The sequence below is a fragment of the Odontesthes bonariensis genome, chromosome 7, assembly GCF_027942865.1.
Source record: "Odontesthes bonariensis isolate fOdoBon6 chromosome 7, fOdoBon6.hap1, whole genome shotgun sequence".
Lineage (NCBI taxonomy): Eukaryota > Metazoa > Chordata > Actinopteri > Atheriniformes > Atherinopsidae > Odontesthes > Odontesthes bonariensis.
Genome location: NC_134512.1, coordinates 27,797,863 through 27,820,461, shown reverse-complemented (window position 1 = coordinate 27,820,461; position 22,599 = coordinate 27,797,863). Strand labels below are relative to the sequence as shown.

The 22,599-nt window shown below is 41.0% G+C and overlaps 2 protein-coding genes across 6 annotated transcripts in view; one reads left to right on the top strand and one right to left on the bottom strand.

Annotated features, from left to right (window-relative positions):
• Nucleotides 1–6,102: 6,102 nt before the first annotated feature.
• Nucleotides 6,103–19,724, bottom strand: LOC142384890 (dynein axonemal intermediate chain 4-like). The gene is made up of 17 exons (XM_075471196.1): nt 19,696–19,724; nt 19,386–19,524; nt 19,050–19,192; nt 18,763–18,890; nt 18,384–18,540; nt 18,160–18,299; nt 17,791–17,946; nt 16,054–16,239; nt 15,672–15,826; nt 15,312–15,392; nt 15,061–15,215; nt 14,779–14,939; nt 14,420–14,535; nt 11,109–11,207; nt 10,606–10,832; nt 10,359–10,512; nt 6,103–6,168 (listed from the first exon to the last, which is right to left on the bottom strand). Exons 1-17 carry the CDS (start codon nt 19,722–19,724, stop codon nt 6,124–6,126), a joined length of 2,271 nt encoding a protein of 756 aa, XP_075327311.1. The 3' UTR covers nt 6,103–6,123.
• A 1,833-nt stretch (nt 19,725–21,557) lies between these two features.
• Nucleotides 21,558–22,599, top strand: part of ap3b2 (adaptor related protein complex 3 subunit beta 2) — a 51,388-nt gene continuing 50,346 nt past the window's right edge. For all 5 annotated transcript variants that reach the window (XM_075470392.1, XM_075470391.1, XM_075470393.1 and 2 more), the window contains exon 1: nt 21,558–21,796. In XM_075470392.1, the coding sequence (XP_075326507.1) occupies nt 21,684–21,796 (113 nt within the window). In that variant the 5' untranslated portion in view covers nt 21,558–21,683. The remainder of the gene's footprint in view (nt 21,797–22,599) is intronic.

Here is a 22,599-nt window from a genome sequence, read left to right as displayed (position 1 = left end):
CATAGTTCCATACGTGGTCTCACACTGGAACAAATACTTGGAACACACTGATTGGAAGAAGATCTGTCTCTTACCTAACAGATACCTGTTAACTAATAAAGTCAGAGAAGTTTAATTTAAGTTAATTCACAGATTTTATCCATCCAATGATCATATTGTTAAAAGATTAAAAAAAAGACATTTATTTGAAATGTTCTATAGGCTATTTCTGTTCTATACATACTGAAACTGTTACCCATTTATTTTGGCACTGCCCTATTGTCCAAAGACTGTGGAGTGATAGCTGTAACTTTATCGCTAACAATATTGATAATGAGTTTAATTTATCTTGGAGGAGTGCATTGTTTGGACTCCCTGACTTTAAAAAAAACAAAGAAAAAGCAAACATAACTTTTATTATCAACCTCATCATTTTAATGGCAAAATTTCATATCCATAAATGTAAATTCATGAAAAAAAAACATCTTTTCTTGCCTTTCTCTGTGACCTCAGGCAGCACATGACCTCCATTAAATTCTCAAACAACCAGAAAGCGATTAAGACTGTTGACATCTGTGAACACTTGAATATTTTCACGTGACCTCTTTTATCCCCTGGCGTATAATATAGAAATGTTTCATGTGTATTGTAAAAAAGTTTGAAATAAAAGGAAGTTAAAAAAAAAGAAGTGTGACATCCATACTCACTTTTCTTGAGTGATTTTCCGACCTGTTTGGAGTCACAAAGCCTACTTTGAGGAAGTAAAGACAGCAGCATTCAGCTGTAAATCCGGGTTTAACGGCAAAACCGTGTTATGTGTTGACCCATTTCCAGTTTTCTATCATAGGTACACCCAACCAACACTCGAATACAACATCAATGCAATAAACATACCCGTTATTTATGTAGACTTAAAGTTCCATTTCAGCATTTCACACTTGTGTTCCTCAAAACTACGTTAATTAGATTTTACCATGAAAACAAACAAAACTTTCTTTCTGTTAAAAAGGGAAATTAACTGATTCAAGGAGTTGGGATCTATGAATATGCAAATTTTTTCCCCGCCCACCTGCTGATGACCTGCAACTCTTTTTACGCTAGGTTCTGTTTAGCATTGCTAATATTGGGGTAATTCAACTGTAAACGTTTAAACCAGAGATTATCTCCCAAGAGGAAGCTAAATTATATGAAGTTGCATGCCAGTGGAAGTATCAGAATGACAATTTTTCATTTTCTGTTGATTTCTACAATATTTGAATCGCACCACTTTTCCGGTGGAAGGCTGTAAGTATGGTGATTACTATTATTTAGACAATCTATAAAAATAAACTGTTCAACAAAAAAATACAGTATTCCTACTATACAATATGTCTGATACTAAATATCTTAATTCTATATATAGTGGAGATTAAACTTTCACCAAATGTAGACATTTTTAAATCCAGGTTAAACACATGTGTCTATGCATGAAATATCTTTTAACTTATCTAGACTGTTGCCTGATTTTAAATTCATTTAAATGATTTTATTTGTTTCTCTTTATATTATTTTATGTATTTTTAATGCTTCTTGCACTCCCTGCTGCAATGCTTTTATTTTATGTAAAGCACTTTGAACTGTTTGTACATGAAATGTGCTATACCAATAAATTTGATTTGATTTGATTTGATATATTAAAGCCAGCCTTGAAGTGGGTAAACTATTCATTCTGAGTTATGAGGTGAAAAACGTTAAAGCTAAAGGGCTGAAAATAACCTTTACAACGTGTCACTTTCAAATCCAGGTTCACTTCCCGCTGTGCCTGAAACACAAAGTAAAACAAAAACAATTGGACATAAAAAAGGATGTAAACCCTGACCACACATCACCCGACTGTACTCACATCCTCTAAGAATAACTGCCTCAACCAGACTTTGTTCAACAAAAGGAAAAATCTCCACGTCTCAATCTGAAGTCATTTTCCCCTCACACCACTTTTCTGAACAATGCCAAGGAGCTTTTTTCCGACATGCACTCATCCTCTTCCACGGGTTTATCTCAACCAGAATCACATGCTCGGCCTGTGACTCCTCATCATGGGGTTTATATATCCTCATCCCAGTTGTTGCTTGCTCACTGCGTTTTCATTCAACCGTGCAAAACAGCTGACCTAAGCAATGCTGTGGGGAGGATATGCGACCTTATAAAGTCAAAGATCGCAGCAGGGTGTAAATATAACAGCAGTTTGCTCGTCTGCCAGTTGCATCAGCACGTGTTTTACTACGGCTCGTGTGAAACCCCTGCTCAGTGCGCCTGAACTCATAGTGTCAGCACACAGAGGCCATAAACATTAACTAAACAGAAGTTAGTCCTGGTTTCGTAGCGTTAAAAAGGGATCACTTGACAACTTAAATCTAATTCATTCTACTTTCAACCCAAACTTTGATAAAACACAGTACTTTAGGAAAGTAATCAGCCTTGGTGTTTCTCCTATTTTGTTGCAGTTGTAATTCAATTGGATGTTACGGGATTTAATGGGATGGACTGCAACAAAGCAGATAAACTTAAATGAAAAGTTACTCTTAAGTTTTCGGAGACGAGATAAAACATGCCAGTTAGTTTCAAAGGGGCCGTTAGAAATGTTACGATTTTGAGGAGTGTTTTTTAAATGTTTCCAGGCTTCATACTCAAGTAAGTTAACCTGCTGCAGCTTCAAAAGCAACCAAAGGAACAATAATCTTATCGTTTAACTCCATTTAACACTCCGCACGGAGACACAAGCCGAGGACATTTCCTAAAATGTCGACGTGAACTTGTCATTCTCTTTCCTGATCTGCTTTGGTGGCCTTACGTCTTCCTGTTGTCTGTTTTTTCCGGCTTTCCTGCCATACCCCGTTGTTTTTTTCCCCCTTTTGGAATTTTACTGATTTTCCTGTTTTTAAATCAAGTGCCCGTTTCTGTACCCCCCCCCAAGTCAATTTCAATCCATTGTCTTGAAATTTGCTTGAGAAGCAAGGATTCTTGACTTTTTAACATCCAGAACACAGAGAGTGAGGGTGAATGGATGCATGTCGGAAGAGATGACATTATCCACTGGGTCTCCCCAAGGCTGCGTCCTCTCCCCTCTCCTCTATATTCTCTACACCAACGATTGCCGCAGTCGGCATGAGAATAGATTCATTTTAAAATTTGCTGACGATTCTGTAATAGTTAGTCTTTTACATGATGAGGAATATGCCCATGGTCCTGTGGTCAGTGAATTTGAAGTCTGGTGCGACAATGCTTTTCTCCAGTTAAATGTACAGAAAACTAAGGACGTGTGCATTGATTTCAGAAAAAAGCTCCATAACACCAATCAAAAAAAACAGTGATCAAAGGTCAGACAGTAGACTTTGTTGAAAATCACAAATATCTTGGGACTATTCTGGATAATTTTAATTTTCTTTTTATTGACATTCAGAAACAAACATTCACATGCGGTACATTGTGCATACATCTTGTATGTCTTGTCTGTCCTAAATACCAAAGTGGTATTTCTGTTTTATGTCTAAACGATGAAAATAGAACCAAACAACAACAAAAAACACAAGAGTATCTACAAAGTGGGGAGTGATCCTTTTTTATATGGCATAGTTACTGATTTGTAAAAATAAAATCAGACCTATGGGGCGTGACATAGTTGACCCAGTTTTCCCAATATGAGGCGAATTTCTCCAGTTTAAGATGAACAAATGCTGTTATTCTCTCCATTCTATATATGTCCATTGTGATGTCCATCCTTGTGTTGACAGTCGGGCTCTCTTGTGATAGCCATTTCCTGGTGATATTCTTTTTAAAAGCCATTAGCAGGATATTTATGAGGGGCTTATCTCTTTTCAGCCATCCCTCAGGTATGTGTTCGAAAAACATGGTCTTAATTTCGAGGGGCATTTGAAGATATCCTGTAGGGCGTTGTGCATCTCTTTCCAAATGTCCTTCATGACCGGGCAGTCCCAGAAAATATGATAATGGTTAGCATTTTGATTCCCACAGTTCCTCCAGCAGACTGACGAGTTATTATCATAGTGAGATTTCTGGGAGGGTGTAATAAAGGACCTAATCTGGCTTTTCCAGCCAAACTCCCTCCACTTCTGTGAGTTGGTACACATCCATTGATACCTCCATGTTGTCCATTCTTCTTCAGATATAGTTATTCTTCCTTCCTTCTCCTATTTTGTTTTAATATATGAAGTTGAATGTGATTTCAAATTCGACAGACCCTTATATAAGCATGAAACAGTTCTATCAATAGTTTAATAAGAACCTGCAAAAAAAAAGGGCCAGCAACGACTGTCTTGTCTGAGAAAACTCTCCAAGTTTCAGATCGATAAGTCCCCGATGATCTTATTTTACAGATCATATATTGAATCTGTGCTGGCCTTCTCTCTCCTCTGCTGGTTTGGCAACCTTAACTCAAGGTCCAAAAATGCACTGAACAGAGTGATAAAGACAAGCAACAAGATTGTGGGAGTTGAACAGTGCACACTTACAAGAGACAGATAATCAGGAGGGCTGATGCCTTTCTGTCTGACAGCTCCCATCCTTTACATTCTGAGTTCCACTTTCTGCCTTCTGGCCCCCGGCTCAGACTTCCTCGTAGGAAGAGCAACAGGTACAAGCACTCCTTCGTCCCTACAGCCGTTTCCCTTTTGAATTCAGGACAGGGTAGGAGGAGTCGTACCTGATTGGTTGATATTGTTTCTGTTGCTTGTCTCCATGTGGTGTTATTGATGTTGGCAAAAATTGATGATACGCACAGTTCCCTACTTTGTAGGGGCTGCTACTGATGTTGTTTCAGCACACTGTATTATCCCTCCCTCTTAGACTTTTAATTATATGTCTTTTCTGTTTTATGTCCTTTTTACTTGCTGCAACACTAATTGCCCTACGGAGACGCAAATAAAACTGAATCTGAATTTTTTTATAAGTTTAGATATGATTGATGTAATGCACCCATCAGCCACCGCATTAACACGACTGATTGCTGATGAGAGCAACTTTATTCACCTCACTGCGTAGCACTGCTCTGAGGGCAGTCTTGTTTGTCTGCATTCATATTTCAACACACACTTAGGTATTCATTCCCACCAAGCACAATATCTGTGGACAGAAACGGCTGTTTCTGGGTGTGAACCGAGCTTAAAACAGGAGGCGTTAGTGAAAAGCTGCACTCATGGTGGCATTTTAAGTCCTTCTTGTTAAACTCAGTGGGCCGTGAAGCTCCGTCTCCATACCTTCACAAACCGGAGACATCATTTATCATTCAGAGGCAAACCAGCTGGTCTTGGGAGCATGATGCAATTTGTCCGAACCAGTGTGTGAATGAAAGAAAGTGCTGTTGTCCGGAATAACTGTGTTAGCCGACACATTCTTGAGATCCGCACCGAAAGCCTGGTCATCCACGTACACAGCTCCTTTTAAAAGCCCCAACAGTAGCAACACGATCATACAAAACGAAGTAAGCACCCGTAATTTTGGAGACCGTGTGCTCAGGTTCAAACTGATGCTTTGCAGACATTTCATCAAGACAAATTCAAAACAATCTACAATAAAAGCCACCTACTGCGACTGACTCTTCCCCACCGACTTTATCTACTCGTTGTGGTTCATCCTTTGTATTTGTTCATCAATAGGACACGGATCTCCAAAAAACAACATGGATTTATTTTACAAAAAGTTAACCCAAGGACTTGATTAAATGGTAAGACCATGGGTGACGATGAGGATCTGGCACTGATGCATTGAAAACCTGGAAACTAAATACTGAGTGAAAAACATAGGTGGTGTGAATGAAGTGATGGCAGGGCAACAGAAACTGGAAAACATGGCGAAACTAAATACTGGACCTGGACTAGAAAACTTACAAAACTAAGGCATGAGAAAAAACTAAAACATAGCAAAACTAAGAACTAAACAGGAACTAAAAACATGACAAACTCAGAGACGTGACAGAATGAAACATTTATTTCATGCTTTACAATATTTTCTTGGCAAACATTAAACTTACAGAAAGGTTTATGGGGACAAGCCAAACTTAAATGACCTTTAACAGACTTGAACTCTTTAAACAAGAACAAACTTAACATGTTTTAAGCAAAAAATGTTTCCCATGGCAGTTTTTCAACTCTAAGGTTGCTTGGTGACAGACTGAATGAAGTCCAAAAGGTCCACCTGAAAGAAAGAGCTGATTTATTCCTCTTCTCAATGAAATAAATTAAATCCGATCTCTCTGTGGTGCTCAGCAAAGCCATCTATAGCCCCTTTCACACTGCGACCCGCTACCTTAGCGGGTCCAAATTGCACCTTCGACCCGCGTCGAGCAATGTGAACGCTTGGCGTGTCAGGGTGACCCGTGTCGCCTGAAGCCGAGTTCAGGGGGCGTTGCCTAGTGGCAGAGCGTCACACGAAACACATAAAATGCTGGGCGTGTACAATGACGTAGGCACAAGCCATGCGTCGGAGGTAGGATTAAATACACCTGTCTGCATCAAATTTTTCAAACAAACGATGGCGGGACACCTTGAGAACTCGTTTTTGCAATACAGTTCATGGAGATGTTACTTTACGGTGCGTCTTGCTGCGTGGGAAACCGCGCTCTCCCATCTTTCTTGCCAGCCCTTCCAGCAGAGGTCCATCCTTCACCGTCCCCGAAATGTGGCGGTAAATAACGTCCTCTGCTCGGGGGCTGAGGAGCTCGCAGACCTCCTTGTCTCCCCAGTTGGCCATATTAAAAAATGTGTCGAACTTGATGTAGGCTAAAACAGAGTAAGACTTGTCCTCACCTGTCGCTGTTGTTCTGAATCAGCTGTCCATTCTGTCTTTTAAACTCCTCACGTCACGCCCACGTCCGACCCGCGTCGATTGTGTTCACATCAAACTCGGCTCGGCAAAAAGACTAGGGTCCGGCAGTGTGAACGCAACAGCGGACACGCTAAATTTGCGAATTAAACGCGGGTTATTCGTCAGTGTGAAAGGGGCTTAAGATAACACTAGCTCAGATTGTCTCACATTCCACTTCTAGCAATGATACTTTTCTTTGCTATGCAGTTTGTATGGTAACTTAATCAGAACAAAGGAAAATCCGACGAACCACAAATCTAATTTCCAGAAAAGTTGGGGACATTTTTCAGAAATGCAATAAAACTTAAACCTGTAATTTCTTTATTTCTTTGAACCTTTATTTAACAGGCACAAGTCCAAAGAAAGGATTTCCTGTGTCGTCTCTGAACACCTTCATTCCGTTCACTGTTCTCTGGTGCCAGTTTCAACAATTGGGGACTGTAACCAATTTTTGAAGCACTTTGTGGATAAAGTGGAGGAGATCAGGGCAAATGTGTTGCCTTTCAAAGGGACCATAACCCCTGTACGTTCTAGTCCTTTCTCATGGTCTGTGTTCTCTCTTGTATCAATAGAGGAGGTTATGGGGTTGATGAAAAGGATGAAACCATCTTCTTGTCCTTTTGATGTCATGCCTACATCCTTGCTTTATAATGTCATCGATCTTGTTGCACCTTATATTGTTGAACTGATTAATATTTCATTGTCTACTGGGTCTTTTCCAAGCTTTTTTAAACAGGCAGCATTTAGGTCCCATCTTAAAAAAGCCAAACTTGGATCCGGCTGAGCCTCATAATTATAGGCCCATCTCGAAACTGCCCTTTGTTTCCAAAGTTGTGGAGAAGGTGGTGGCAGAACAGCTAACTGCATTTTTAAACAAAAATGATTTGTTTGATCAATTTCAATCTGGCTTTCGTAAGAGTCACTCCACTGAGACTGCCCTTCTTAAAGTCTCTAGTGACATAAGGATGGCAGCTGACCGTGGGCAGTACTCAGTTTTAATTCTTCTTGACTTATCATCAGCATTTGATACTGTAGATCATGAACTGTTGCTACAGAGAATGAACTGTGACTTTGGAATTGCTGGGACAGTCCTGAAGTGGTTGTCCTCATATTTGTCAAATAGGACTTTTTCTGTTTGTGTAAACAATATAATGTCAGATGTTTCTACTTTAAAGTATGGTGTCCCTCAAGGATCAATTCTTGGTCCCATTTTGTTTTTGCTGTACATCAGCCCTCTTGGCAAAGTCATTAGTAATTTTAAAAATGTCTCCTATCATTTTTATGCTGATGACATTCAATTGTATTTTTCTTTTAAGGAGTCAGAGTTGCACAAACTGTCTGAGCTATTGGATTGTCTCTCAAGCATAAAGAACTGGCTCACTGAAAACTGCCTCCAGTTAAATAGTAAAAAGACTGAGACTCTGATCATTGCTCCAGAGCAAAAAATTCCCCTGGTCCTGAATCACCTCGGTTCTCTGGGCTCGTCCGTTCAGTCGAGCATCAGGAATCTTGTTGTCTGGTTTGGTCAGTCTTTGTCTCTTGACTGCCATTCTAGGCACTTAGTAAAAAACTGTTTTTATCATTTAAGAAATATTGCAAAGTTAAGGCCAATCCTGTCCAACTCTGACCTGGAGATTGTGATTCACGCTTTTATCTCTTCACGTTTGGATTATTGCAATTCTCTTTTTATTTGTCTTAACAAATCTGTTTTAAATCGTCTTCAAATGGTCCAAAATGCAGCAGCTCGACTTTTAACAGGATCAAGCAGACAGACTCATATTACGCCAATTTTATCTTCCTTGCATTGGCTGCCGATCAAATTTCGTATAGATTTTAAAATTTTAGTGTTGACTCCCAGACCCCCACCTATGTCTCTGATCTGCTGTGTCCCTACAGCTCCGGCCGCTCCCTTCGGTCCTCAGGCCAGAACCTCCTCATGGTCCCAAGGACTTCCTTTAAAACTAGAGGTGACTTGTCTTTCCAGGCTTTTGCTCCTAAATTATGGAACAAGCTGCCTGTGTCTCTTCGTGAGCTGGAGTCTGTGGATTCTTTTAAAAAGCAGCTGAAGACATTCTTTTTTAGACAGGCTTTTAGTTGATTGGCTCGATGTCACTTTTATTGTGTATCCATATCTTGGTGGTTTTGTTTTACTGTGTAAAGCACTTTGTGATTTTTATCTGTGAAGGGTGCTATATAAATAAAAGTTCTTCTTCTTCTTCTTCTTCTGTATTTAGAAAATCAAAAGGAATTCCAGCTTTGGTGCCGGCTGCACACTCATAAACACAAACAGTTGGGATGGAGGCAATGAAAGAGAGAAAAGTTTATAGAATATACAGCTAACACCGTTATGGAAGATTTCACAGTCAGCAGATTAATAGGTGAGGGTGTCACGATTTGGCACGAAAGAGCATCCACCAAAGGCTCAGGCTGTGTTCAAAACCGCATACTTCTCCTACTACTCCCACTACTCATACTAACTTTTTGAGTTAGTAAGCGAGTAGTTCCCGGATGCATACTAGTTTCGCCGAAATGTTGGGTGTGCATCATGAGGTTACTGCTCATACTCAAACTACCCAAGATGCAACGTAACGTGACGTCGCCGATCGTCATTTCCTGTCAAAACGGCAGTTTTAAGCTAGCTACAACGAGAGTAGTATCATTTCCTGTTTTCAAAACAAAAGCACCAATTGTATCGTAATGGCTTTCCCTTTGACAAAAGGCAACGGGTATTTTATTTTGTGAAAATAACCGGAAGTGCGTTGCTCACTGCGGCCAGCTTTAGCAGCGCCGAATTTGTCGGAACAAAATTGTAAAAAACGGTATTTTGTCAGGTTTTCAACACGTTGGGGATCTAAACGACTACTTTCTCACCTGAAAATGTTTCAAATGTTGCTAAAGTTTACAAAGTTTAAAGCTTAAGCGAAATCAGCTTCAGGCTGGCTGATTTCGGCTCGGGCAGGAGCGAGATGCATTGTGGGTAAACGCTCTGCATACTGTCTGATCGATGAGTATGCAGTATGCAGTATGGAAGTATGTAGTAGGTAGTATGCGGTTTCGAACACGCAAGGATGCTTGTGTTTCACCACGATTGTGCCAAACAAAAAGTTCTAAAACTTCTTTGTCAATACACGATACAACGACAAAGAACAGATATTTCAACATCTTCACTGGAGCGACCTGCTAGCTCTCGCATGGCACTGCGTGATGTGCCACCACTTTCACTTAACAGAGTTCGCTGCTGCTCCCAGATTCCTTGAGCAAAACTGTGACCAATGTTGGCGGCTCCCAAACCATTAAAAAAAGATCATTAAAAGGAGGATGATGTCACACAATGATAAACGTGCCTTTATCCCAACTTTTTTTTTTTTGAGTGCTTTGCTGGTAACGGCTTGTACATTTTTTCATGTTTTCGAAATACGTATGTTAGTTGGTTGTTGAACACACCAAAAAATAATTTCTTTGCACTTGTTAAACAGATTGGTTGTGTGGCTGTCTTTTCAAGTGTTCTGCAGTAGTTTTACCTGATCGCCTGCTCCAGACTTTAAGTTCTTTAGCTTGTAGACAGTCACTTGGCCCTCACTGTCCCCTACCAACACACAGTCTGATCCTGTGGTGAACAGCAGGGACGTCAGCTTCACACCAGGTGCAGCATGGTGCACAATGGTCGGGTGCATGCTGAAATGAGAGGTTTCCATATTACTGGCTGCTTTCAAATCAGAGACAGGAGCTCGAAACAGACCGAGTCTGCAGAATGTGAAAGCGACTCACATGCTTGAACTCAGGTCCCAGATCTCGACTTGTTGTCTGTACATGGCTGCAAACACCGTGCAGTGGTTTGGGGACCACTGGGCAGTGTACACTTCACTCTTGATAGATGTGAAGCTCAGCGCAGGGGTAAAGCTGTGCCGCGTCCACAGCTGGATGGTGAAGTCCGAGGAGCAGCTAAGGAACAGGTCGGGACAAAATGGCGACCACTCAATGTCATTCACCCTGCCCTGAGAGAGCAAGATGTGAGAAAATGTGTTATAAAACAACAGAAAAACACATAGTATTAAGTATTCTATTTAGTTGAAATTATTATTCAGTGATCTACCAGTAAGTCAGTATGAATGCAACATTTCTGCAAAAGAAACAAATAATGAGTGAAAAATCTGCATGAATCACGACGTCAGCTTGCTCCGTATCCCGCCGCTTCACCTGCTGTGCTTTACATATGGGAGGGGGGGATCATTCTTAAAATTCTTTATCATTCTTTACTCGAAACGACTTACACTGTGTTTTGTGTAAGTCTCCAAAAAGTGGTCGCTGAAAGAAATGGAGCACTTGTGGATGAGGCCGTCCCAGTTACCAGCCAGATAGATTCCAGAGTCCTGCAAGATAAGTGCAACAAGGTGGAGAAAGGTGTTGGGAGTCATTGGTTTCTGTAGTGTTATAGAATGGTGTCAGCCTGCTGCAGTAGCTCCCTGCAGACTCTGTCTTTCTGCGTACGTTCCTGGGATTTTATGGTGAATTCTTTCTGTCGGTACTGGTTTTTGCCAATTCTTCTACACTGGTTTGGATGCTGTGCTCCTGGAATGATTTCGGGTTGCCAATTCTCTCACTTTTTCTTTTGTAAATGTAAATGTACTTTATTTATACAGCCCTTTACAGACAATCCTTACAGTGTAACAAATTGCTTTACAACAGGTAATAAATAAAGAGAAGAATAAGTAAAAACAATAAAAGAACAGTGAAAGCAATAAAATACAACAAAATCGAATAAGATAAAATAAGATAAAAGTGTCATCACACTACTGGGTATTAAAAGCAATCCTAAATAAGTAGTTTTTTAGCCTAGATTTGAAGAGGTCCAGGTCAGAAATAAGACGCAGCTCGACGGGGAGCTTATTCCAGAGCCCGGGGGCAGCGACAGAAAAGGATTGGTCACCCCAGTGTTTGTATTCTGACCCGGGCACTTCCAGCAAAAATCGATTTGTTGACTTCAGAGCTCTATCAGGATTGCGGACTGCTAAAAGCTCAGATAAATATGATGGGGCGAGGCCGTTAAGAGCTTTAAAAACAAACATGAAAAGTTTAAAATCAATTCTATAAAGGACAGGAAGCCAATGGAGGCAGTTAAGAACAGGAGTGATGTGCACACGTCTGTTGGTGTTGGTTAAAAGACGGGCAGCAGCGTTCTGCACAAGTTGAAGGCGACTGAGAGAAGACTGGGAGACGCCGACATAAAGTGCATTGCGATAGTCTAACCGTGAACTTGTTAGGGCATGGATGGCTTTCTCAAGGTCATGGCGACTTAAAAAACATTTTAACTTTGGCCAGGAGACGCAACTGGAAAAAACTAGTCCTGACGACATTGTTAATTTGTTTGTCCAACCTCAGGTGACTGTCAAAGGTCACTCCCAGATTTCTGACGAAGTAAAGGAGGGATTACGATGCTAGTTAGCAACAGGAGCGTCTCTGCATCCCAGATTTTGAAGTGCTGGCTGCGTGTTTCTGTCCATATTGTCTCATGGGAGACAAGTGTTATCTGCCTACGCTGAGAGTGACATCATCAGAAAGTTGTTGCCAAACTACAAAAACACCCAAATCGATGAATGGCGATTTCTGAAGATTTCTGAAGATTTCAACCACACCTCTCTGACTCTCTGCAACAATTTGACTGTCCAAAAAATGTTTTATTCTATTTTCATTTTATTTTGTTATCTATCTACACCAGGGGTCGGCAACCTGTGGCACGGCACGCTGTGGCATAAACACAGGCACCTGTTGCTTTATGACGTGCGCCTGATTTCTTGGATTTTAGTGACAGCTCTCCAATCCCCGCAGCGCTGCGTCCTAATAACGATTCACACCGAGGTTGGTGCAGAATGCTTCCGCGGCTGTGCAGACCGCGCCTTCGTAATGACCAATCACATTCAGTCTGCATGGTCCCGCGCAGCAACTTCCCGCTCCAACCTCCAACCGCTCCAATCATTTGGACACCTGAAACAATGGCAACACCTGCTGCTAAGAAGGCCAAAACTAGAGCATTCCAGTCCTCATGGACACTAGAGTTTGGTTTCATATTTCTGAACGGACCGTGCTGTGTGCACTTTATGCTGTGAGAATGTTGTGTGCCGAACATCAAATGTTAAGCGGCATTTTGAGACGAAGCACGAGAAGACTTTCAAAGACCAAGTAGACAAAACGGAGTCAATTAAACGTGCTGTGTCCAGGTATGGTAAACAATGGGCAAGCTATCGCATTGCCCATTGCAAATCATGGGAAGCCATATACAGATGGTGAATTTATTAAGGAGGCTATTCTCAGTTGCTCTGACGCTCTTTTTGAAAACTTGCCAAATAAAACACGATTAAGACACGAATAAAGGACATTCCCATGTCAGCAAGAAGTTTTCAGCGACGTATCGATGAAATGGCTGAAAATGTCAGAGTTCAGCAAACAGCTGGATTAAGAGATTCAGCGTTTTTTTAGCATTGCACTTGATGAAAGCGTGGACGTGAATGGCGTCCCGCGTTTGGCAGTCATGGCAAGGTACTGCGATTCGACTGTCAGAGAGGAACTTTGCTGCTTGAAGCCAATGCCTGACACAACAAAAGGTGAAGACATAGCCAGGGCATTAATTGAACATTTTGAGGAAGGAGGGATTAGCAGTGACAAAGTGTTTGCAGTGACCACAGACGGCGCCCCCGCCATGGTTGGGTGACAAAAGGGAGCTGTCAGACTGATTAAAGAAAAAGTCGGCCACCCATATCTCTTTGAGCAGGTGTTCTCACACATGAAACATGTGCTCAGCACCACCCGCAGTCGGTTAACAACGGAGCACTCTGAGGCAACTCAAGGTAACAAACTACATGCCACAGATCACAGAGCTCAGCCAAGCCCAGCAGGGCCAGGGATCTCACTGACTGTTCATTGGATGTTGCCAGCCTACACTTGATTTTAGTTTAAACGTGTAGCTGTTTGTTCATGTTCTTGAAATGTTGATGTGTCTATTTTGTTATGCTATAATACAGATGTTATGACTGCTTTGTTATGTTACAGTACTGGTATGGTTGTATTATTATGATGTACAGATATAGTTGCACTATGGTCTCAGTTTTTGCCTCTCTTCCCAGTGCAATAAGTTTATGAAGTGTGTTCAATAAGTGAAAAATATCTTTAAAAATGTTGCACTGCAGATGTACAAATGTTGTAAAAGATGTGCACTATATGGATGGAATAAAACTCCAGATATGTTGATAATGTGTTTGTATTTTGTATCATAATTTAACTTTGCGTTATTGTTAATGGCACACTCGTTGAGGAGAAAATTTCAAAATGGCACTCTCATGTCAAAAAGTTGCCTACCCCTGATCTATACAAATAACATATCCATAACAATAACGTATTACACATCAATAGAATTTCTCTTTGGGGATTAAAAAGTATTATTGAATTGAATTCTTACTTACTAATTGAAACTTACCTACTTGTGAAAAGTAATGGGAAAAAAACGTATATAATCCCAGAGGGAAATTATAAATTAACTAAATTTCTTCAAATCAGCTTGTGAGTCTAGCTCAATTCTTGTTTAACTTACTGTTGGATGGAAGTTAACGCAAAGATCAGGATTCATTGCTGACAGGACATCTTTTGTCTTCTTGCTCCCTGCAATCCTCTTCTCATCAACCTGAATCTTCTTTTGCCTCATCAGGTCTTAGAAAACATGATTTAGAGGATGCAGACAGTGTGGTTATGATCTTTGTGTTAGAACAGCACTGAATCATATGGGATTAACCTTTTTTTTTTTTTTTTTTACAACAAAGTACTGACTGCTTCTAAGAAATATGAAAAAAAGTGACATTTTTCCAAATACTAAGAATGATTTACTCCAATACAGATGTTATAACTTGTTAAAACTCCATCCTTGATAGAAGGAGCCTATTTAGACCTCAGTACCTAAATGATAAAGGCGGCCGCTGCAGAATTGCCACTTGGTAATCCTGCCATCTGCTGAGACAGAGAAGAGAACCTCCTCCCTCTCCTCCCCTGATAATGTCAGCCCTAGTTTAGTCCAGGTGACCTGTTGCACTGGATGCATATGCTCTTTGGCAAAGTCCCTGCAAAGAACAACATTGGGGATGATAGCAGGAAAGAGTTTTCTTTACTTTTCCTTTTAAGGTGTTGGACAGTTTGATTTCCACAATCCAGCCCCACACACATACACAGTCAGGCGCTCACCCGCTGCTGGCGATACATGCCCTCCCGTCTTCGATCTGAGTGTTGTAGATGGCCACGGAGCCGTCGTGCATCCCCACAGCCAGCCGGACGGGGTCGTTGGCTGAAAAATCCAGGGACGTCACGCTGCTGTCACAGGAGAAGACGCGCTCTGGCCACTGAACAGGAGACACAGCTTTAATTGGACTGCCTTGGTGAAGTGCTTTTGATCATGGCCACAAGAAATGAAAGGGCACATAATTGTAAAAACATACTGTAGGGTTTTTTAGGGACCAGCAGCAGATGAAACCCGGTTTCTGGTACCCGGAGTCACCATAGCCTACTGCCAGGATGTCCTTACAGAGAATTCAGAGCACAAAGAGTGGTGTCGGTGAGGTTTAAGACACTCTTCCATCGCTTTAATAACGAGGTAAATGCCTACTTTAATTCTCATTAAAATACTTGTGCTATACTGCCATGTCCCTAACCATTATTTTGCGAATGTGGTTGACTTGCGTAAAGTGCTTCATTAAAGCAGGCAACAGAAAAAAATCATTTGATAAAGGTGTGCAGAAATTGCTCTGTCCCCAAACAGCAGCAACTACTTTTGGGGAGATTTTCCCTTTTGTTGTTACCGGGTTCTTCTTGTTCCAGGTCATGCTGGTTATGTCGCATCCTTTGGTGAGCTCGGAAACAAAAGCCCAGAGACGTTCCACGGTGGGAGTGAAAGAACTCTCCTCGTCCTCTTCACACTGCTCTTCAATGCCAGGCTCCACCTCACTGTCGGGGTCTTACAAACATCAACGTTAGCTCTTCCTAGTCTGTTTTTTTTTACTATTCCCACAAAAATCACTCAAGATACAAAAAAGTCGAAACCACATTTTTCTTTGAAATGCGTGCTCTATTAGAATTCTAAGCCTCTATCTTTAAACAAGATGGTAGATTAGGAACTGAGGAGATTACAATTATTGTAGCGTGCATGGACAGAGTGAGAAAGCAGCGGTGAGTTGAGCTCACCTTTCAGGATGGACAGCTGCCTATAAGCAGCCAGCTTTGGCTGAAAGATGTTTGCCAGGACGTTCCTCTCCATGACAGACAAGCTGTTTTTGAACGATTCTGAAAGCATGATCTCCTCCAGGTCTGGCCCATCTTCTAAAGCGCTCCCGCTTGTTTTTATTTCTAACCGTGCACCGATGGCACTGCCTGTTGAAATAAAATGTCAATGCGATACATGTGCATTATCATAAAACCTTTTTTTTTTTTTAAACACGTTATATATACAGTAGTTACGTCTGTCAGAATATGAAAACATTTTTATTTTCGGTATTGACTGCATTTACACATGTTCATTTATAATTCTGTATATTTTCAAATATGCAGTATAGTTGCATCAGCCATTTAATGAGTACAGGACAAACAAGCCTCTCTACAGTTACTCCAATATTCCTGAAGGTGGCAGCAGAAGGGGCGACCGTTTCTAATTACCAAGTGACCAGAGCATCGGGTTAAATTGCTTGGAATCTGTCCTAGTTTTGATGCAACTGCATTAAGTGATGGCATGGAGTCTAACTGGTGTTTTTAAAGTGAAACAGTTATTTTAATCTATTTCACGTAAGTTTACTGATAATATAAAGAGCACTGACCAAATTCTCAGGCACCAGCTGATGATAAAAGCAAGCTGTGCCGGCCATCTGTCTGTCTTTCTGAACTGACATTGTCCAGGATAAAAAAAACGAATACCCGATCCATCCAGTCTGCTGCAGCTACCGAATGTGGTCAGCTGATGAAGTACAATTCACTTATTGACCAAACGATGGTGGCAGAAGTAACACAAACATTCAAATTTACAACTGAAAATCCCCTGCTTTCTGTGTTTCGAATATTCAATTTAGAGCACGCACTCTTGATGTGTAAACGCAACGCCCATTCAGTTTCTGAGTGGTGTATCATTCAGCTGCATAAAGACAAATACATAATTTAAATAATACTAAACATTAAACAGAGCAGGATAGATTATTCCATTATCGTTACAGCGTTTAAAAAAATTCCCTTAAGTTCTGTTTATCTTCTACTTTCAGACACTAATGTATCCTTTTGTGTCTGTGCGCCTTGAAAAAAGGAATCATTAAATGGTCCTCTGCTGCCACCCGGAGGTATTTTAGAGTAAGAGCTGCTTGACTGGGTGATGCGGGTGCTGTCACCTGGTAATCTCATGTGTTTAAAAGACCAGCGGCCAAGTGCATTAGCAATGGATACACACACAAACACAGAGAAGCAAATAAAGCAAACAAAAACCTGCATAGGTGTTTTCTACACAAAAACTGGTATTCATAGAGGAGGAATGTGCTGTGAGAATGTGCACACTTCACGCATTCTTCAGACTGTCTGTACATACATTTTGAGAGCAATTGAAGCGTGATGTGATAAGGAAACGTAAACCAAGGTGACTGAATTTAACAGAACACAATCAATGATTATGATATTTTTTTAGCTTTTGTCACTATATAGATTAATTTGTGAGTGCTATAAATAACTGCAGCCGCAAATCACATTCAGGCGTAATGGCTGTTGAGGATGTTGGTTATTAGGCTCCGTAAGGCAAACAAGAGTAATAAAGATCATGCTGATGTTGTTTAGGCAGCCGAACGCTGTGTAAGAAAACAGCCAACGTATCCTTTTGTGCGTGCACATTTCTAGCCTTAAACTAGTCTTAGGCATCTTACCTCGATGACTTCACTTGTGGCTAAATAGCACTGTTACCTGTGTCGTCGCTGCCACTCCCCCCTCTCCTCTCTTGACCTTTTTTTACGCTGCTCACAGCACAATCAGGAGAGTCCGCTTCATTTTTTTCAGGGGGTTTCTTTTGTCCATGGAAAGAATCATAGATGTCCCAGGTTGTAGCAGTTGTGCCTGTGGCCGATAGAGAAATCCATGCATGTAACTGTGAACACTAAATAACGGAGGACTGTAATGCTGCACCAAACCACGAGCTTCATCTACACATTATGTCAACGAAACATTGATGAGTTACAGAGAGGCCAAGTGCAGAACTTTGATAAATATGAACTGGGCTGCTTCCTAAAACATTATCACGTGACAACAGCTGGGAAGATTAAAACTTACCCTTATCCATCACAATGCTCGTGGTGGTCTGGATCTCTTTGGTTTTGGACGCTCCACCCAAAGTCTGTGCCGATCGGTTTACATACTCTTCGTTGCCCATTTTGTTCTTGCAAAGTTCAGCATATTGTGCGCTTTGCTTTCTGTAGGAAAAATGTGAAAAATGTTTGACGGCTTTGTCCAAAAAAGATAATAAGACAAAACCTGCCTTTACATCATGCACTCACTTTATCCTTTGTGCATCGTCAGCATCCTCTGAGACCCAGACCCCAGGTATGTCCAGCAGTGTAATGGTATCTGTCTCAGAAAGGACGATGTCAGCAACCTCATCCAACGTCTCCTCTGTCGCTTGCTCTTTCTCAGCGTTTCCTTCCACTGGCACCTCTGACAGTCAACAAAATACAAGAAGTACTAACTATGTATGTATGTATGAAATAGACATTCCACAAAATACTATCTACTAAACACAAGTTATTGATGCATACAGAAACACGAAGAGAACAAAAGCACAATTCCGTCAAATACTTCTCATACATTTACAAAATAAAATGTCATTTTCAGTTTCAGTTTGATGAGCAACATGAGAAAGAAAAAAATGAGAATAACTGCAGGGAGTAGGAAGGTTTAAGTTGATGTGCAGATCAGGAAGAATTCCCTTCGTCTCTTTAGTCAAGGTTTTCTTTGAAGACAGGCTGACCAGAGGGCTGCTATCAGTAGTTGAGCTGCAGAACAATCTGAAATGCACACAAACACACACACGGTATAAATGCTGTATGCCACCGATATTTGCCATGACAAATGGGTTCAACACCCCCCACCATCCACTTCTGATCAGCCCCATATCTGCTGTTCGATGATCAATTCATTTGAGTATGAATGTCACCACCGGGTACCTGGAACTGCTCAAGGTGGATTTTGAGTGCTGTGATCCGGAAAATATGTCATCCAGAGTCGCACTTGATTTGGACGGCGTGTCTCCCGGCTCTACGGGACACAGGGGTAGAGGGGTGACATCATTCCCGTCAGCATCCAGCACCTGCAAAGAGGAGAGTCACAGTCAAATCTTCAGACACACTTTTACTTTATGACCCAGCCTTAATAGGTTTCGGACACATGCACAGAATTTTAGCACAGGCCAGAAGTCATGTGTAGGGGAGCAAACTTATCGTTAATCAACACGTGATAGAAAAAAAACATATTCAGTCTTCTGAACTTTTAAATCTACTTACCCGAGCTGTTTTTTGGGGTCCTCTTCCAGTACGGCTGTGTGTGCCTTGGCTGCCTTTTTGGTCATTGGCCAACTTGTGTTTTGAACTTTGGCTAACTTTGTGGCTCCTTGATCCCGAGCTACTGCTTGCTACAGGAGATCTAACAGAAAAAAGGAATTAACATAAAAGTTACGCTTGACGTGTAGTTCATGTTATAACTCAGGTTCAACAGCTTGGCTCAGCTACTGTAACGTAGGCTACTCATGTAATAAAAATCAGCATTATTTCAAATTTTTGGCTGAAACAGGGTTTTATGTAACAATGAACTTACGAATTAAGCACAGGACTTCCTCTCTTCATGTTTTCCACAGCAGTGGGCACTTTAGTGGCACTCCTCGCCAGCTTTTACTCGCTACGTTTTATTTGCTAGCTGCTTTAGCTTAAAACCGCTGTAGCGACGTTAAGACCCTCGCGCCAATGTCAGTTATGGGAGGGCAAGCGGTTGAAGATGGCCTCAAAAAAGTTGGTCTCCTTTGTGCCCTACAAGAGTTATAATTTTTGAAAGTTTGAAACTGACTTTTTATTCGTATTCAAAGCAAGTCGTACATTTTTACAGAGTAGTCATGAGAGTCGAAATTGTCTACCATTTCTTCAGGTAGCCTACTGTGATTTGAGCCTTAACAGTATTAAATTCTAACCGTTCCCTCCGGGTTCTTAAAAGAAATTTGCAAATCAAAACGTTTTTTTTTTATTATTTGCAATTTATTCAGTGCGCCAACTTTTTTTTTTTTTTGGAAAAGTCCACACGTTTGGACTTTTCAGTTTGTCTCACAGACTTTCTTTCAGTTTTACGTTGCTTGCCAGAGGAAGTTTTAACAGTTGTATAATTAATTAATAAATAAATAATGAATCTGTTTATTTTGCTCTTAATCTTAATTGAATATCTAACATATTTACACCATATCTGACCATATTTTTTATATCACTGGCAAAAAGTTCTTCAACAGAAACTGTACAGTCCTGAGGGGAAGTGGAGTACCACAAAGCAGCATTCATGTATAAACTACTAGCGATTCAGACTTGAGTAGAAGTAGAAGTGCTCTTTAAGCACCGTACTTAAGTGGAAGTACTAAAGTATTAAACATGTTTTGTACTTAAGTATTGCAAGTAGTTTATTTTTAAAATTACTACTCAAGTACTGAAAGTAAAAGTATTGTGTAATTTAGTTATTAAAGAAATCAGTCGAAAGTTTGAAAATCAAATTGTTTATATTATTCAAAATGTTTGGCTGTGACAGCAGTACAGCGGAATGTACAAGAGCACCTTAAAACATTGAGCTTAACTCTTTTGAACAAAAGAATATGTATTGGCAAGTATGTCCCTTGGCCCTTTAAAGCATCTCCCATCACATTTTCTTTTCATCCTTGTCATTTTTTTTCAACTTGTTAAAAAAAATCTCAAGGCCAGTAGGCCACATACAAATACAAATGTCATGTAAAAACAAAAAGTGATTAGAACACCTGAAAACACTGGGCTTAACTCTTTGTGAACAAACAGATCAAGCATGTCCCCTCTCCATTTAAAGCATCCCTCTCCTCTCTTTCCTGCTTGTGCTTTTTTTTCTCTACAACTTTTCCCCTTCTTAAACTATGTGCATGCTTGTGTGTCTCTCTGTGTGTGTTTTTATATGTATGTTTGCGTGTTTGTATGCGTGTGGGTGTGTTTGTGCATGAATGAGTGTACGTTTTTATGTGTGTGTGTGTGCGTTTATAATAACGAGTAACGATGCAGCACATAAAAAATGTATCGGAGTAAAAGTACTAAACTCATGGAAAATATGTACTGAAGTAAAAGTGGAAGTATAGAGAAAAAAATAATACTCCAGTAGAGTACAGATACAGCATTTTAGTACTTAAGTAGAGTAGTGAAGTAGTTCTACTTCGTTACTATACATCTCTGCAAAGCAGTAGCCTAATAGTGACAGCTTTAAAAGCTCTGAATTCAAGGCGACTTTAAGGTTAAAATTGCTTTAAAAACACTAGCATTAAAACATAGCCTGTTAAAGTAGAAAACTGAGCGTTTAAATGTGTGTCAACGAGACTGAATGTAAAGATCCATGGCAACAATCTGTAAAAAAAAAAAAAAAAAAAAAAGCAGAAATCACGTGACCTCTGCATCATCGCTCCCCCTCCTCATCCCGGAGATAACGGCAGTGTCTGTGCGCCTTTAAGAGCCGTGTATCCTGCCACCTTCTGCACTAAATCTCCATCGCTGCTCCCCGAGGGCGAGAAAAAAAGAACACAATACAAAGCCACGGCCATGTCCGCCAGCTCTGCTTTCAACGACGAGAAGGGGGGCTCGTCCAGTGTCGGGGAGCCTGAATATGGTCACGATCCGGCCAGCGGAGGGATTTTCTCCTCCGACTACAAGAGGTACGCGAAGCCAGCCGCCTCAGCTCGATGCTGTTTTCTATATTGTCGGTTTAGCGGGGCAGCTTATGGAGGGGGAGGTGCAATGTGGATGCAGTTTCCTGTGTATTAAGATGCTCAAACTCTAGTTGTGAATAAATATAGATGTATTTTTTAGAAAAGGAAACGGCACACTGAAGTTTGTTGGCTGTGAGGCCCGTTATTGTCACAGCGCCGTCTCTGTTAGGTGGTGCTGAATCTGACCGTGATTTGGCCGCTCCGCTTGCTGCGGTCGCATTGCTGCCGGCTTCGACTTGTAATGTCTGTCCGCTCAGTCATCTCCGTCTAAAGCAGCCAATTTAGTGTGCACACTGCACAGCGTTGCGTTCGTGAGGTGAGATGGAAATGGCCTGAGAGAAGCGATGTGAGGCCTCAGCTCCAGCTTTTTCAGCACCACCCCTGCTGGACAGCGGCAGCAGCTCACGCACAGTGACCCGAAACTCACTTCAACATCAGCCGCGACCCTGCTCTGAATAGCTTTTCTTCAAGCATAGAGTTTGCCCTTTTCCCTTTCAGATGTGCTGAACGTTGACTAAACAGACCACACAATAACATGTTGGTTTTATCCATTGTTGATGAGGGTAGCAGTTTGTCTAATGTTAGATGGGATAGTTTCCCCCCTCAACCCTATGCTTTTTATGGTATGATGATGTAATAGGGTGTTAACTTACCACTCATAACTGATTCATTTGGTGAAATCTTGATCTTTACTTGTTATTAAAGGTCAGATTGAAGCAGGAAACACAGGTCCTCACAGTCAAATCTTT